Source organism: Antechinus flavipes, chromosome 2, assembly GCF_016432865.1.
Source record: "Antechinus flavipes isolate AdamAnt ecotype Samford, QLD, Australia chromosome 2, AdamAnt_v2, whole genome shotgun sequence".
NCBI classification, from domain to species: domain Eukaryota; kingdom Metazoa; phylum Chordata; class Mammalia; order Dasyuromorphia; family Dasyuridae; genus Antechinus; species Antechinus flavipes.
In genome coordinates, this window is record NC_067399.1 from 454,807,677 (window position 1) to 454,826,330 (window position 18,654).

General features: G+C 35.5%; 1 protein-coding gene across 1 annotated transcript in view; it reads right to left on the reverse strand.

Annotated features, from left to right (window-relative positions):
• Nucleotides 1-10,083, reverse strand: part of TNFSF8 (TNF superfamily member 8) — a 42,333-nt gene extending 32,250 nt beyond the window's left edge. Inside the window, exon 1 of the mRNA XM_051979513.1 lies at nucleotides 9,409-10,083. Within this exon, the coding sequence (XP_051835473.1) occupies nucleotides 9,409-9,606 (198 nt within the window). The 5' untranslated portion in view covers nucleotides 9,607-10,083. The remainder of the gene's footprint in view (nucleotides 1-9,408) is intronic.
• Nucleotides 10,084-18,654: the final 8,571 nt, after the last annotated feature.

The window sequence follows — 18,654 nt, forward strand, 5'->3', positions numbered from 1 at the left end:
CAACACAGTGATCAACCCTAATTCCAGAGGACCAATAACTAAGAATGCTACCTATCTTCTGATAGCAGGTGAAGGTCTAACTATGGGTAACAAGACATACTTTTTTGGACAAGACCAATGGAGGATTTATTTTGTTTGATTGTGTATATTTGTTATGTGTTTCAGTTTTGTTTTCCTTTTTTATTTTCAAATAAGGGGGCTTGAGGAAAGGAAAAATGCTTGTTAATTATATATATGTATATATATACACACACATACATATGTATATATAATTATGGTTATGATTTCATAAGTTCTTCCTTCGGACTCTTAGTTTCCTCTCTCTAAAATATAGGTAGGAGACAAAAATGTTGACTAGATAACCTTAGATTTTTAGAGAGTCTATAATTTTATGAGCTAACTTTACCAACTGATATTTTTCATTTTGGAAGTCTTTAGAAGCAATAAGCAGATGATATTATAAGTAAATGACATTTTGTTTTTATTAGTGCATTGGAGTAGGTAGACAGTGAATGAAATTCTAGCTAACTTCTGAGCACAATAAGTTAACTTCTTATTTAGCTACTCTATATCCTATCATTCCGTCAGAACCTGTTCTTTGATTTCAAAGATGGTAGATTGTTCTCTGATAAATTATTTATTTGTAAGGTGCTAATATTTGAGAAAGTAAACCTAATTCAATTCTACAAGGCCTACTATATATCTAATATGAACAGGACACTGTGTAGAACTGGGGATTAATCTGTTATCCCTCTTAGACCTGTTTGCTTTTGAATAAGGAAGGGCTTTTTGGAGGTATAGTCTTAAACAGCTACATGTGGTCTTGTGGAGAGTTCCTAGAAGGAATCATAGGATGCATAGCTCTGTCACTGATTCACTTGTAAGGCAAATTGATAACACCTCAAATCCTGCCCAGCTCTAGAAGGTTCTGGTGTCTCTTTGTCCAGAGAAAAGATAAAGCATCTTGACTAGATAATTTCCAAAGGCCTTTCCAGCTCTGACAAATCTATGTTCTGTGTTTTAATATTTTATAATCTTAAGTTTTGATCTAATTCTAACATTTTGTGATTCAAGTTGTTTTCATCAAAATAAAGTAAAAATAAATAAAAGAAAAAATATAAAATGAAGTAAAAAAAAAAATCTCCCAGTCTCTCAATGACTTTCATTCATTGTTGCAGGTGTATGACCTGATTCTACAGAATTCCCTTTCATATAGTATTGTAAGGAAGGAAAGGAAGCAAATCACAATCACAAGTCCTGAGTTCAAATTATAATTGTTCAATTGTTTTGGTCATGTTCAACTCCCCATTTGAGTTTTCTTAGCAAAGATACTGGAGTGTTTTAACATTTCTTTCTCCAGCTCATTTTACAGATGAAGAAACTGAGGATTTATTGACTTGTTCAGAGTCATATAGCTAATGAGTATTTGAGGCCAGTTTTAAACTCAGATCTTCCTGACCCTAGACAGGGTGCTACCTAACTCACATTTTTATAACATTTTAAGATATTATGAATTCTGCAGTGTGCAATGTGAGTATTCTCATTTTTATTTTATAGATGAAGAAACTGAGGTTCAAAGAGGTTTGAATGGCTCACTCAGGGTCATGCAGCATTTTCAGATTCAGACATCCAGATTCCTAACTCCTCCACTCTTTCCCCCCCCCTAACTTAATGACTAAGCTGACTCATCCCTTCTCTATACCTTAGTTTACTCTGAAAAATGAAGTAATGGGCTAGAATAAAGATGCTGCCAATGTCATCATACAATGCTTCTTTTCACCATCTTTATGAGAAGAGCAAATAGAGAATTTTGGAATTTTACTCTGATGGCTAATTTTATTAGAGCATGGTTGTTGACTTATTATGTGTAACAGTTCAAAGAACATATAATTTGTAACTGAGTCAATTTCTTTTAAGTGCTCCCATTCATCCTCTTTTGGGAGACTTATATGGAGTGAGTTAAGAGTATATACTGAAGTCTTTGAAGGTAGAGGGGATCTGGACAATGCATGTGACTTTGTCTATTATCTAAAGGAATTTCTAATTGATAAAAATGAAAAGGTCAAAGACCATCCCATCCAATCTCCTGTTCTTTCAAGATCAACTGGACCAATGGTCATCTGCTCTCATGCTGAAGATAATAACAATTCACAGTAATATAATCCTTTAAGTTCTATGTTAGTCCTGGATCTATAAGTCCTTACAAGAGCCTTACAAAACTGTGAAATTGTAGTGCAAGTAGTCCCCTCCCTTCCCTCCCCCCCCCCCCCAGTTTTACAGATGAACAAACAAAGCCTTAGGGAGATGATGTGATTTTCCATGATTACAGTGTAAACTTTTGAGGTAAGATCTTCAGGGAAGGAGGAAGGAAACGGGCATTTGTTAGGTACCTATTATGTGCCAGGCACATATGTAATTTGTCAGTATTACATCATCTGATCCTTACAACTATGCTGTAATATAGGAGATATTATTATCCTCATTTTACAAATGAGGAAACTGAATCAGAGGTTAAATGACTTGTCCAGAGTCACACAGCTCTGAGTATCTGAGACTGGATTTGAATTCAGGACTTTCTAACTTCAGGCTCATTAATCTATCCACTGAGTCACTTAGCCACTTCTAATATAAATGAAGGGATGAATTAAGACTTTTATTTTGGTGTTCAATACCCATGTTTTATCACAGTAGTGAAGAATTCTAGAATTATGAATATCTAGAAATGGAATGGACCTTAGAACCTAACAGATAGACTATTTAAACTTACTAAAAATGAAGTAAAGCAAAACTTTTGCATTTGTTTAGTTTAAACCCCTCATTTTTTCAATGATGAAACCAAGCTCCAGAGAAAGGAGATAGTTTACCCAGGATTATAAAGTGTATTAGAGTCAGAGCAATCACTAGGATAGGTCATTTTTGTCTTAGTAATGTATTTCATTCACACCTTTGGACTACACAAAATGATGCTCAAAATTTATTGTATCAAGATTCCCTATGTGGCTTCCCTTCAAATATTATTCTGAAATCTAATGTAAGACAACAGGATTGTAACTCCCAGATGGCAAATGGAGCTTTTCCCAGGGTCTCCACATAGGAAGGCAAAGCAAGGGGAAATATTTTCTCCTTTATTGCCAGACTTCTGATTGAGAGTACTCCAGTATCATGTGTTGTGATTACTCCTACTTCCTTGTCCAGTCCCATAGCTAGGTGGCTCTATTCCTGCAGAAACCTTAACCCCCAACTCCTACTTGGTAAGGCTGTATTCTCTAGAAAACAGGTACCCTGAACAAAGCCTGTTTCCTGCCTGCTCCTCTTGCCATTTTTGTCCATAAGAGTCAGAGAATCTCAATTCAAATTCTGAATCTACTACTTCCTGCCTATGTGACTTTGATCCAACCATTTAAGTTCTTTAGGCCTCCATTTCCTCAATTTAAAAAATGAGAGTTGAACTAGATGAAGATATGTTCCAACTCTATTTATATAGGCTTTAGTCACTTGAAAGACTTTAAAGTTACTTTTTAGTGATAAGTCTCTTTTTTAGGATATAGCAGAGATACTGTAATAGTTGGCTCAATACCTCCAATTGCAGAAAGAAGCAATTAGATTCAAGTGCTTCCTTTTTTTTGGATGCGAATTGAATCAGATTATCAAATAGAACTATTGATTATAGGAGATATCACAGAAAAAATTGACTCAATCTCTTTCCTAATAACAATGACAACAACAACAACAACAATAATATTTACTTTGTCTTTTAAGATTTACAAAGTGCTTTCTATGCATTATGTCATTTGATCCTCTCAATTGTATGAAGAAGGTGCAATTATTATTCCAATTTAAGAGATGAAATACTATCAAGTTTAGGTTTGTACTTTGATATGTCAATATGATTTTTTAAGAGCCTAGTTTCTTCCAAAAAGAAAAATCTGTGTTTGGAACCCATGGTCTAACAATTGATGCTTATTCTATGTGGGATATAGTTAGTATCACTGAAAAATGTTGTGAAAATGTGATGTAAAGAAAATAGCACTGGAGCAAGAGCAGCACACCAATTATTATAAGACAGTTTGGGATCTCCATGATGAATGAATTCAGCCCTCTGTGACCAAAGTGACTTGAATTAGTTTTGAGAGAAACCACTAACTGAATTATACCAAAAAAAAAAGTTGTCTAAAATCAGTATTTAAAACCCAGTCTAAATGAAAACAAGAAAACCAATACCTTTCTGCCTCCTTGCCCTTTCCCCTTTACTCTAATAATAATCCTTTCTTCTTCTGGCCCAAACAAAAGCCGTGGAGCAAATATAGGAAGAGCCTATCTGCATTTATAGGAGGACAATGCATTTCTTTAGTGTATCATGACATCTCTAAGGGCACCCTAGGAACCATGTAGCAATGGTTCCATTGTTCCAGCCACGGCCCTAGCATGTACTGTCCAAGGTAAAAGGAATGTTCTCCCTGTCAGCAGCTAATTGTTGTCCATTCTTTTACTCCATTCAAGTAATGTCCTAGATGATAGAAAGAAGCATAGGATAACTTTGGCAGTGTCTTTAGAGACTATCCAGCTCATCCCTTGATTTTACAGAGAAGGATACTGAGGTCTAGAGAAAAGAAGAGACAGCTTATTTACTAAGTTAGGAGAAAAGAACAAAGGAGTTTGAAATTAGGAGCTCTGGGTCTAAAAATACTGTATGACCCTGAACAAACCACTTAAATCTGTTTGAACCTCAATTTCCCTGTCTATAAAATAAGAATGAGAATACTTACACTGTATACTACTGGCCTCAGTGTTTTCCTCAGGAAAGTGCTTTGTAAACCTTAAGTAAAAGTAATCTTAAATGAAAATTATTATAATTTGAATTTAGGTCTCCAGACCTGTCTATGTTTCCTTCCTTAAAACACTATATGTCTCTCTCATTAGGAGATTGGTTTCTCTCTGTCTTTTGCTAGTAATTGCTCTGGCTTTTTGTAATTGACTGCCTTTCTGCCAATATTTCTTTTTTTTTTCCTCCAACTTAAACTTCCTGTTTATAGCAATCTCTTTCTCTGGGTCAATATTTCTGCCTCTCTCCTTTCCATATTTGTCTGGGTCAATCTCAATCTCCCTCCCCACCTCCTCTCCATACAACTTCTTTCTTGCAAATAGTCATACTTCTAGAAAATTAGTAGTCTTTTCCCATCATATGACCCCCTCCCCATCCCTATCCAGGGATCCAGAAATAGGTGCTCAGCTGAAACCAGCTGAGGACATACAAAGCAGTTTTGGGGTCCTAATTCGTGAAGATCATTCCTTTTCCAAGTTACATGTTGTAACATGGCATAAACTTGAATTGAGGATAAGTTAGACAGGAGTCACTATCTACATAGCCGAGGTTAGATCTCTTCTTAAGGTAGATTCATTGGTGGGTTCATTGTAGGGATTATATTCACTTCCACTAGTCTCTCTAGACAAAATAAAAACAAAGTCTACCCAAATAGTAATCTCTCTATCTAAGCCTCTTCCTCAAAGAGGAGAATATAGTGCAATACATTTTAATACTAGTAGTCCAGTTTATGTTCATAAAATTTTTACTATACATTTCGTTTATAGTATTCCCTCCCTTGTTCTGAATACACACACACACACACACACACACACACACACACACACACACATATATATATATATATATATTAATGAATACGCCATTGGTCAGTTACCTATGATTACATTTTTTTGAAAGCTTATTCAAAAACTGTGATTTCAAGTTTTAATTCCCTCTATATAGCTTTCCCTGAACTCTCTAGTTCATATTGCAGATTTCTCATTCCTTTGAATCTCTCAGGAAATTAGTGTGAATTTGACTCCCTACATACATTGTTGAGGGTATTGTTACCTATACACATGATCTCTACAATTAGGCATATGTATAACCTATTTTTTCCTCTGTTGGTTTATAAGCATCTGAATGAGCATTTCAAGTTTGCCAGGACTTTATTGCATTGTCCTTATAAGAGTCCTTCAGCTAAGCAGCTGCCTGACATGTCTCTGGGAAGGAAATAAAAATTTGTTCAGTCATATAATCATTTTTTTCTAATGCATTTATACTTCCAAATAGAAAAGTAAGCTTAAAAAACAGAGAGCACAAGGCTTAATTTAAAGACCTTTCTACTACTTTGCTTTTTGGGAAATAAGATAATCATATTCAGTAAATATCTGTATTGAAGCAAATAGAAAAACTAAAGTTTCAATAGATTTGAATGAGAATTCCCAATGTAGTATAAAGAATGCCAAACTAGATTAGGTGATTTAAGATGTAGTTCTCTTTTTGCTATTAAATATTGTATTAATTCATGATCTCCACTTTCTACATCTATAAAATTATCAAGTTGAATCTTTAAGATTTCTTCCTATCCTAACATTCCATGTTCTAAAGTCCCTTCCATCTTTAATATTCTATATTTTAAGGTCCCTTCTAGCTCTAAAAATTCGATTCCAACTTTCCTTCTAGTTCTTAAAATTCTACATTCTAGGGTTCTTTCCAGTTCCAACATTCTATATTCTTACATATCTTCTAAGGTCTCTTTCAGCTCTATCTTTTTTTTTTTAAGTTCCTATGAACTTAGACTCTAAGCTGAGAATATTTTTCAGATTATTTATAGCTATATATCCGTGATTTCTCTCTATCTTCTTCTGATTTTTCTAAAAGCCAGGCTTCCTGTGTGTATAAACACACACACACACACACACACACACGTGTGTATGTATGTATGTATATATGTGCATATGTATACATATATATACCTATGCATATATTTATACATATACATGTATAAAAATGTAGTCTGTATATATACTCATGTACACATATGTATTATATGCATTGTGTATATAAATAATACATATACACACTTATATATGTGTGTATGTATATATGTACATGTATATGAGTATACACATACATACATATATACATACACACAGAGTGGGAGAGACAAAGGGAGGAGCAGAGAGGCAGGCTCAGGAATGATGCCACACCAGGATTATTTGGGGACATTGTCCCATTTAAATACCTATATCCTCAACTAGAAGTTTTCTCTTGAAAACTACCTGTTTGTTTACATTGTTATATGTTACAATATCTGGGACCTATTAGTAAAATATAACTGATTGTATGTATGTAATGCATGTGATCTATTGGAAAAGAACTTCTTAAGGATTGCTTCAACTTTTTGTGACCATTGATTTTCATTGATGAAAATAGACATTAATTATTCCACTATTCATCAATAACTTGTACAAGAAAACAGCTTTAAAAGTAAACACTAATGTGTCATTTCCTCACAGATTAGGATCTAACCTTTTTTGGGGATTGACTACATCCTTTAACAAAATCAGATACATCAAAATCATTTATTGAAATAAGTTTTTATATCTAACTTGGGCTTTTAACTCTCAAAAACTTAGAATAATGTTTGGCCACAGGCAGTTGATTTTTAAGAAACTTTTAGTCCTGTCTTGAAAGAACATGAAATGTCTGGCCACTTGTATTTTATGTTCTGCTCAATAAAAATAGAATATTTCATAAGATTCTGAATAATTCAATAGCATTTTAAAATAATAAGCTATGAAGCAAGTTATGATAACTATCCCTGGGATTTGCTTGATTTTTAGTTTTATCAATACTAAGGAAATATATTTAGGAAGATTCTCTTACAAGAATCATGCTTTGGACTTATAGTTTGTAATTTTTTCTTTCTGATTTTTCCTCTGTTGTTAATATCAATGCTTACTTTATTGGCTACTTTAGTGATTAGTTGCCTCCCCACCCCCACCCCAATCACTTTTTTTTGGTATGTATGTAATATATATATATGACTGTTTAACTTTAGCCTTTGTTGTTTCACTTACTGGCACAGTGTGTTCTGACACATAGTAGGAGCTTATTAAATGCTTGTAGATTTTATAATTCCATAATAATATTAGTAATTCTGTTTTGTATATCACAGTTTTGTAACATACTAGGGTTTACAAATTCCTTTTCTCAAAGCCCTGTTAGTAGGTAAAGCAAATATTTCTTTTCCTCAGAGGGGAGGGGGATTTCTCTTTAAATATATGTATGAGACTTGATGACTTCTAAGTTCTCTATGATTCCTGTTTTGTAGATGAGAAGAGAGAGGCTCCAAGAAACTAAGTAATTTGTACATGGTTACCTACATGTTAAATGTAGGAGTCTTAGTGTCTTTGATTGAAATGAAATAAGAGTTCTGTACTTAGCCAGGAGATCCCGGTTATAATCCTGTTTTTTACACAATTAAGTGATTTGACCTCGGCAAGTTGTTTTTAGTATCTGTCCTTCCCGTTTTATAATCTATAAAATGAGAAGATTGAACCAAATAATCTTTAATGTCCTTTCCAGTCTGTATATTTTGAATTTCGAACATTCCATTTTTCAAAATTTTTTCTGGCTTCAACATTTTCTGTTCTAAGTATAGGAAAACTAAAATAATTATGTCGAGGTCATTTAAGCCTTCAAGTTGCATAGTAGTAGTATCAATACATAGTATAACTTCCATTATCACCATTGATCATTGTAATGTTTTGAAGAAGTCTTGAGGGAACATTCTACCTACTTTGTGATGAGAAGCACTTTCTTGGGACTGGGTGAGTGGATTGGATGTCCTGGGGAGGGTGGGAGAGTTTTCAAGGATGGACCTGAAAATGAGCCTTCCAGATAGTCCCTTCTTTCTCTATGATGGTCCAATACTGGAGCATTCATGTAAAACCAGTTCTGAAGGGTGTCTTTGCCTATCCTTCCTTATCAATAGGTTCTTATCAGTAAAGTAGGGAGGGAAACCCAACAATATCTATGCTGCTTTTCTCACAGAGTTATGATGAAGAAAATCCCTTAATATGACAGAGAAATGGGAGTAATTGGAATTTTTGCCATGACAATTCACTCTTGGTTTATGTTCTTAGAAAGTAATCAACTTTTGGATTTAATATTTGGAACATTTAAATTTAATGGACTTATTTTGAACTTGAGGGCCAAGTCTTTGGAACAGAAAACAAGTTGATTATGATATCGTATTGACTACACTCATTGCTTCCTGCCATGATATGAGTTCTGTGTTTGGACCTTTTTAAAAACCTGCCTTGCAACCTCACTTCCACCATGCACTTGTTGTTTGTGGGCTCTTCTCCCTTAACTTTCTGAAACATTTGAGGAAGTACCCGAAAAAATGTGCCTCAGCCAAACAAACAATTTAGCTAGAATCTGGTTCCTCTTTTCTTTCTGAATTGTTACTATTTATCTCAAATAATTTATTGTTTTTTTTTTTTTCAAAGAATACCTCCAGGAAGAACAAAAGCACAACAAAACACAACAAAAGTTAAGACAGGAAGGGGGAGAGGATGCCATTGACTTACCTTCTTCTGAACTACTAAGACCATTATAGTCGCCAGAGTAAAGATGAGACACAGAACCAGGGTGGCTGTGGTGAAATAAAAATAAGTCCGGCTAGTGGCCCTGAGCTGGCTTGTGACTGTGCCTTCAGACACATTCATGGCTGCCTCAAGAGAAGCATTCAGTTGGTGGAGGGATGTTTGCCGTGGTACAGAGGACATTCTTTATATAATCCCCCCACCTCCACCTCACACCTTATCGTCCTTGATCTGTTGAGACTCACAGGCCATCTCTGTTCCAAGTAGGATTTTCCCCCTCCATCCTGGATCATGTGACCTGGAAAAAAATCTTCACTGTTTGTCGGATGAAGAAAGATTTCTCTGGGGGCGTGATGTGAAAGGCTGCAGGCGATGGGAGAAAGAGATTCATTTTCTCGCCAAGGATTTTGTTGCTGGTCGTCCTGTGAGCTACATCGAAAGGGTCTGATGTCAGAAGGCGAGTGGGAAGCAACCTCACCCCCAGCTCTGTATGTGTATGAAGTTGTGTGGAGTGACTTATGTTTCACTTACAGTCACCGGTGGTGGCAGCTTAGTGCTTCAGCTAATGCTTTCTTCTTCCAGAGAGTCATTTCTGCACAGTGATCTCCACTTAAAAGAGTTGTCTACCTAGAAAGCCCACATCTGTTTGGGGGTCAGGAAGACTGGATTTCCCAGTGGAGAGGCTCTCTGGCAAGTTATTTCTCCTCACTGGGCCTCAGTTTCCTCATCTATAAAATTATTTGGGTAAAATGAGATGGTTTCTAAGGTTCTTTTTAGGCATAAAGTTTGTCCTTCTATAACTTCAATGAATTAGTTTTACTAAATTTAATATGTCTAAAAGTGAGCATCTCTCTCTATTTCTCTCCTTATATCTATGTATCTATCATTTATCTCTATGTATATAGCTACAAGTATATATATATATATACATATACATATATATGTATGTATAAAATAGTTATAAGTGTGTATATAGCTATCTATATGACTATTATTATGTATCTATATGTATATAGTTATCTGTCTCTATCTCTATATTTGTAGAATTTCTTTTTTGAAAGGCAGTTTGGAATACTGGAGAAGAGTCTTGCATCTGGAATGAGAGGATCTGAGTTTTAATTCCACCTCTGTTACTCTATGTGATCTTGGATAAATCACTGAATCTCTCTGAATCTCAGTATCCTCAGTTGAAAAATAAGATGGATTGACTAAATATTTTCTAAAATCCCTTTCAGTTTCCAAGCTATAAAAAAGAATAGGGAAAAACCTTCTGAGACTTTTGAAAGAATAGGAAGGGGTGTCCTGTGTTCCACATTACTGTACTGAGTCAGAAGATAAGAGTTCTAGTATTGCTCATTTACTAATTTGCTATGAGTCAATTCCTTTCCTTCTCTGGGATTTAGTTTTCCCATTTACAAAGTGAAGGGATTAGATTAATTGATATTTAAAATCTAGTCTAATTATGAAATTCTATTAGAGTTCTAAAAAAATTTCTAGGTTTAGGTTAAGTCTAATGTTCTAGAATAATATGTCACAAATATTATTGGCCAATAAACTAGCTGACAATATCTCAACAAATACCATTGGCTAGTAAACTAACTGACCGAAAAGTCACCTAAACAAATCTGTCTGCTCTAGAGGGAGTCTGCTATTAACCAAATTAAGTAGCAATACTGTCACATTTTTCTATACTTAATAAGGCCTGTGAATACCAGTTAGTACTTGCCACACTGGCATGACAAAGGAATGACATGACAAATATCTATATAATTAATGTCCTTTTGTCAGATAATGCAGAAATACTTCACTGGGCAAAGAATGTTTTACTCAATTATAATGCAGGGATTATTAATCCTTTTTGTGTCATGGACCTCTCTCTTTGGCAGTCTGGTGAAGCCTATGGGCTCCTTTTCAGAATAATATTGTTTAAATGCAGAAAACAAATTATATAGGATTACAAAGGAAACCAATTATATGGAAATACAATTGTCCAACATTAAAAAAGAAGCCTACCTAAGTTCATGATCCTCAGGTGAAGAACAACCAATACTTGCATGGAGTTGATATATGATGAATGTTTCATGGAGAATGTGTTTCTGTCTACCTCAGATTGTTCTAGAAGCTTATAGTTTGTATTCTTTTTTTCTTTATTGATGTGAACAAAAGGAGTCACTTGACATTCATTATACTGAGATACTCATATTTTGAAAATAAATTGCAATTAGCTAAAATAGCATTATTTAAACTTTGGAATTCCATTTTCCTCACTTCATTGCCAAGTTTCAAATGTATATGAAATTTAATTTTAGGTCAGGTAAACATCAGGTATATATGTAGGGCAAATTTGGACAGTTAGTTTTGGATTTACTTTTAATCAACCAATTGAGACTCTTGAGTTTTTCTATTCCTAGAATTACATTAAGAATTAGAATAATTGCCTGATAGTTTCAAATATGGCTTAGTGATATATTGTTTCCATCACCTCCTCTCTATTCCATTTCTAGGTGATTTTTGTCTAGAAAATACCTAATAGGTGTTCCTACTTTCCCAAGGTCTACTCAGAGGCTTAAACCCAATTTAGATTGAGTTCACATTTGCTTTCTTTGAATTTTGGACTGGCCCCTGCAATTCCTTTGGTGTAAATAACTCTAGTAAGGAACTCTTTCTTCTCAGACAAGCCCTTTCTCTGCAACTTAAAGAGTCTTTGAAAGGTGTTTATAAATAATAAGGTCATTTGTCAGGCTGGACTTGAATCTGGGACTTTTTGATGTGGAGGTGGGCACTCCATGATGCCATGCTGACTCTCATATTTCTTTTTTCCTTTTTTTTTAATATATTTTTTTAATTTTTTATTTAATAATTACTTTATATTGACACTCGTTTCTGTTCCGATTTTTTTTTCCCCTCCCTCCCTCCACCCCCTCCCCTAGATGGCAAGCAGTCCTTTATATGTTGGATATGTTGCAGTATATCCTAATACAATATATGTTTGCAGAACCGAACAGTTCTCTTATTGCATAGGGAGAATTGGATTCAGAAGGTATAAATAACCCGGGAAGAAAAACAAAAATGCAGATAGTTCACATTCGTTTCCCAGTGTTCTTTCTTTGGGTGTAGCTGCTTTTGTCCGTCATTTATCAATTGAAACTCAGGTCTCTTTGTCAAAGAAATCCACTTCCATCAAAATATGTCCTCATACAATATCGTTGTCGAAGTGTATAATGATCTTCTGGTTCTGCTCATTTCACTTAGCATCAGTTCATGTAAGTCTCGCCAGTCCTCTCTGTATTCATCCTGCTGGTCATTTCTTACAGAACAATAATATTCCATAACATTCATATACCACAATTTACCCAGCCATTTTCCAATTGATGGGCATCCATTCATTTTCCAGTTTCTGGCCACTACAAACAGGGCTGCTACAAACATTTTGGCACATACAGGTCCCTTTCCCTTCTTTAGTATTTCTTTGGGATATAAGCCCAATAGAAACACTGCTGGATCAAAAGGTATGCACAGTTTGATAATTTTTTGGGCATAATTCCAGATTGCTCTCCAGAATGGTTGGATTCGTTCACAACTCCACCAACAATGCATTAGTGTCCCAGTTTTCCCGCATCCCCTCCAACATTCATCATTATTTTTTCCTGTCATCTTAGCCAATCTGACAGGTGTGTAGTGGTATCTCAGAGTTGTCTTAATTTGCATTTCTCTGATCAATAATGATTTGGAACACTCTTTCATATGAGTGGTAATAGTTTCAATTTCATCCTCTGAAAATTGTCTGTTCATATCCTTTGACCATTTATCAATTGGAGAATGGCTTGCTTTGACTCTCATATTTCTGTAGCATTTTAAGGGGTATTTCTATAGCATATCAACGGGTAGCTAGATGGTGCAGGTAGATTTAATACTGACTTGGGAGTCAGGACTTGCATTCAAACCTGGCCTCAGACAATTACTAGTTATGTGATCCTGGGCAAGTGATTTAACCACAATTGCATCCAAATTAAAAAATATATAGTATATAATATGTATACATGTATATACACCTACATATCAATAGTTATTATATATACATATTATACACATATACATATACACACATATATGTATGTAGGCATCTTTACCATGCTGTAGAGCCCATGAAGTCAGATAATGAGCACATTTTGCCTAAATAGAATTTCTATCTCTGCTTATGCTGAACATACAGCTGATGAACTGTGTGTATATACATACATATGTATATATATACATACATACACATATACATATGTGTATGTATGTATGTGTGTATATACACACACACATACACACACACTCTCATATCCAGAATCTTTTTTATGATAGGTCTGTGAAGTCCAGAGAGCAAATATTCTTATGTCTCTTTGAAAGATAGACAAACAATCTCAGTCATCTACAGGCTTAATTTACTATGGAGAATAGAATTAACATACACATTTATGTAGTGCTTTATGTTTGACAAAATACTTTCTTCACAGCAACTCTGCAAGGTATATATTAGAAGTCTTATTCTCATTTTACAGATGAAGAAACTGAGGCTCAGAATATGACATGGCCAAGGTTTTAAAATTAGTAATTTGAACACAGACCTATTCTGACTCTAATCTAGGTCTCTTTCCAGGATAATATGATACCTCAGCTAACTGTTGCCAGAGCTGGAACTTGAGACCAGGATCTCTGACTATAAGGAGAATCCCCTTTCTAGTATACTGCCTTGCCTCTCTTTAGAAGGAAAGAAATTAGCTCAAGCTCTCAAGACTGAGTCTCCCAGCAACCTTCATTCTTTGTTCCCCATGCAAAGTTTCATTCTGGAGCTCTGTAACTTAGCTTGCAAACTAAGACAGCTTCTCTGTCTTAGGAATATCCTTCTCTTTGCTCTTTACTTGGTGAATTCATCCCTTGCTTGTAGAGAATAAAATTCTGGTGCAGGTAGGGTGGTATAATGGATAGAATGCTGGGAGTGCTATCAGGAAGACTCATCTTCCTGAATTCAAATATGACCTCAGATACTTCTGAACTATATGACCTTGGGCAAGTCACTTTACTTTGTTAGCCTCAGTTTCCTCATCTGGAGAAGGAAATGGCAAACCATGCCAGTATTTTTGCCAAGAAAACCCCAAATACAGTTATGAAGAGTTGGATACAATTGAAATGACTGAACAAAAAATAATAAGAAGATAACTAAAATAAATGACCTATCCTTTAAGAAACTTAATCTGATTCTCTTCCTCTGTCATGACTCTTCCCCCCAAATGTCACACAAAACCTTATTACCTCCCTTAGGCTTGTTCTCTTTAATTGTTTGTATGATAGTTGCCTATGTGTGTATCTTATCTCCTTAAAATTCCTATAGAATCCATGAAGTCAGGACTGTGAGTGTATTTTACCTAAACTTTCTGTATCTACTTATGCTGAATACATAGTAGGGGAGCATATAGGACAATGTGCTGTACACAGTAGCTACTTAATAAATGCTTATTCGACTAATAAATCTGTGATAATAAAATATTATCATTATTAATAGTCCAATTGGAGCAGCAGTTGGTGTAATAAATAGAGCACCAGCCCTGAAGTCAGGAGGATTTGAGTTCAAATCTGGCCTTAGACACTTAATACTTCCTAGCTGTATGACCCTGGGCAAATCACTTCACCCTAATTGTCTCAGGAAAAAAAATAGTCCAATCAACTTCATTTATTAAGCACATACTATGTGCCAATAACTGATGAGCTCTGGTGAGCTCTGATAATACACAAAAGACATTAAACAATACTAACTCTCAAAGTGTACACAATCTAATGGGGGCAACAACATGCAAAAAAAGATGTACAAATAAGATATATACCTGATAAAGTAGAGATAGTATCAAAGGGAAGCCATCAAAATTAAGAAAGACTAAGAAAGATTTCTTACCTAAAGTGGGATTTTAGCTGAGATTTGGAGGATGTTAAAGAGGCCAAGAAGTAGAGAATTCCAAATTCTGGAGTTTATTGAATTGGAGGAGGCATGGGTGATATTGTCAGACTTGAGTTTTAGCAAGATTAGTTTGATTTCTGAGTGGATGATTATCTGGAGTGCAGTGTATATATAGAGAGGGAGGCAATCTGGAGGCCATCATGATAGTCCAGGCATGATGTGTGACAAGGAATGTGGCAATGTCAGAGAAGAGAAGGAGCATACATCACAACTTTCCCCATTGTGGTTTCATTCTATCATGGATCAGCATAAGAAAGTAAATGGGAATTTTGGGGGAGTTTTACAGAATCCGCAGATGACACACTAAAGCCAGCAGATGACACAGAGCCCATAACCAAATACTTAATCCCACTTTTATAATAAAATAATGTAAACACACATAAAAACAAAAATTCATATTTCTCTGGTACAAAATTTTCTTGGGAGATTTTTTTCAAGATCATGTGTAAGAGAGATATTGCATGAGTAGAAACAAATATCGATGGCAAATCATTGAATGGGGGAATGCAGAATTGAGGATGACACAAGGTCATCTGGGAAGATAGAGAGAAATTAGGAAGAGAGGAGGATTTTTAAGGAAGAGATAAAAAATTGTATTTTGGGCATGTTGAGTTCAATATGTACATGGCAATCCAGTTAGGTGCTTATATGTAAGACTGATGGTCAGAAGAAGGATTTAGGGCTAGATTAATAGATTTGAGGATTATTTGTTTAGAGATGATAATTGAATTGGTGGGAACTGATGAGATCCCTGAGTGAAATAACATAAAGGAAGAAGAGAACTCAGCACAGAGCCCTGTGAGACCCCCATGGTAATTAGGTATAATCTGAAGATTCAGCAAAATCAGAAGAAATGGTCAGACAAGTAGGAAGAAAAACAGAAGAGAGAAATAATCCAAGACAGGTGAAAGTATCAAGAAATGCTAATCGTGTCAAAGGTTACAAGGAAATTAAGAAGAAAAAAAGATTTAGATAAGGTAATTAGATTTGGCAGTTATTAGCTGTATCCCTCAATTTGGTCTTGACATTTCAAGTATTTTTCCTCTCCAATCTATCCTGCAATCAACTGTCAAAGATCATCTTTTTCTGAAGTTTTGGTGTGACTGTGGTCACACCACATATGCGGTCCACTGGTTCCCCATAAGTCTAGGATTAAAAATAAAATTATTTGGCATTTCAGGTAGTCTTTCACCTGGCCCCTCTCTTTCTAGTCTTTTTGGACTTTATTTCACTCTAAAGTACTCTGTGATCTGGCTGTACTGACCTTGCTAGTCTACAAACATACCTCTCTCCTGCTAGGCTAAGTCACTCCATAACTCATCTCCATTCTGTTCCTTATGCCTCTCTTGTACATTCTCCTTGGCTTCCTTAGCATTTATCTCAAGTCCTTTCTTCTGCACGGTGCTTTTCAGGATTTTCTTAGTTTCTGGTGACTTCCCTTCAGAGCTTAACTTCCAGCTACCTGCATAGATCAAGCACATAACTAGTTATGTACATTTTATCTCTTCCATTAGAATGCGAGCTCCTTGAGGGTTTATTTTATCTTATATTTGACTTCCAGGCCTATAATAATGGTCTGATATGTGCATTTTGACTGACTGGCCAACATTTATACAAGGCTTTTGACATTTGCAAAATTACAACATATTTTATTTATTTCATTTGGTTTTCACAATAACCCTGTCAAGTAGGTGCTCATCTCTTATTTTAGAATTGAGGAAGCCAGAGTGACTTTCACTTAGGTAATGTCTCATCTGGCATTTAGGACACTTTATGTTTGCCTAACAGTGGTTCTGATGCTTACAGTGTAGCTAAAGATTTAAGTTAGCCTCTTCAGATCTGGGACTTTTAGGGAACCTACTCTCCTCATTCTCCAAGAACTGAATTCATTAGCAGCTCACAAAGAATAAAGTTGGAACTGATTTCAACATATCGAATGATTCAGCATCTTCCATCCTTGTTAAATTACTTTTATTCTCTCATTTTATAGATAAGGCAAAAGAGAACCCCTGTTCTCTTGTCTTTTCCTTTCTTCCTCCCATTTGAAGACTCCATTGAGTTCTAGTAGAATTTGAGAGAAGTAGTAGCATTAATCAATTGCTTTGGTAGTTGTACTGGTTAGAGAGACAGATATGGAAGTCGGTTTTGGAGAAGACTGTATTCTTGAGAGACCGGTTGAGAGCTCTTCACTATCTCAGCCTCTTTGCTGAAAATGGAAAACTTCTAATAGATGAAATGGAAGATGTGGGTGTATGAAAAATTAAAAAAAACTCAGTTAAAAGAGCAGATCTTCCTTAACCTTCAGCCCCCAGGGCCAGCTATGGAAAAAAAATGTTTTAGTTACTGTTACAGGTTTTGCATACAATATATAGTTGCAAGGGTGATTAGAGAGCAAGTAGGAAAACATAACTTTGTTCTTACTGAAAAATCTTCAGAACAACTGAGAAATTCAGGATGGTCTGGGACTCAGAGGTCCTCAAACTAAGGCCTGCAGGCCAGATTCGGCAGCTGAGAATGTTTATCCCCCTCAGGGCTATGAAGTTTCTTTATTTAAAGGCCCGCAAAACAAAGTTTTTGTAATCTGGCCCTCCAACAGTCTGAGAGACAGTGAAAGGACCCCCCTATTTAAAAAGTTTGAGGACGGCTGGCCGGTGTTTACAACTCATTAGGCAGAGGGCACAGTGAAAGGACCCCCTGTTTAAAAAGTTTGAGGACCCCTGGCCCGTTTTTACAACTCATTAGGCAGAGGGCACAGTTTTTATCATTCCATTCCCTTCCTCAAGAATATTGTTGGTTCCCTATTTTCCATCCATCATATTTGAAGTTTTCCTTTCTTTTGAGGCTCTCCCAGAATCTGGCCCATTTTTACCAAACACTCATATTTCATATTACTTTGGGGTAAAGAGGAAAGATTGTTCTAATAGGTCACTCATTGATGTAAAGTTATATGGAAGAAGAGTCACCTAATCCTAGATCTCATTTTACAGATGAGGAAATAGGGACTGAGAGAAGGCATTTTCTGAAAGTAGAGAATGGTGATTCGCACAAGAACCAGGGTTTCAATCCAAGTTTCATCTTGTTAATATCTCATTAACACAGGGCAGCTAGGTGGGTTAGTGTATAGGCCTGGAAGTCAAATATAAGATAAACCACCCAGTGTAGGGTCTGAAGTCAGTAAGATTCCTTTTTTCTCCATTTAAATCTGAGCTCTGTCACTTAATCCTGTTTGTCTT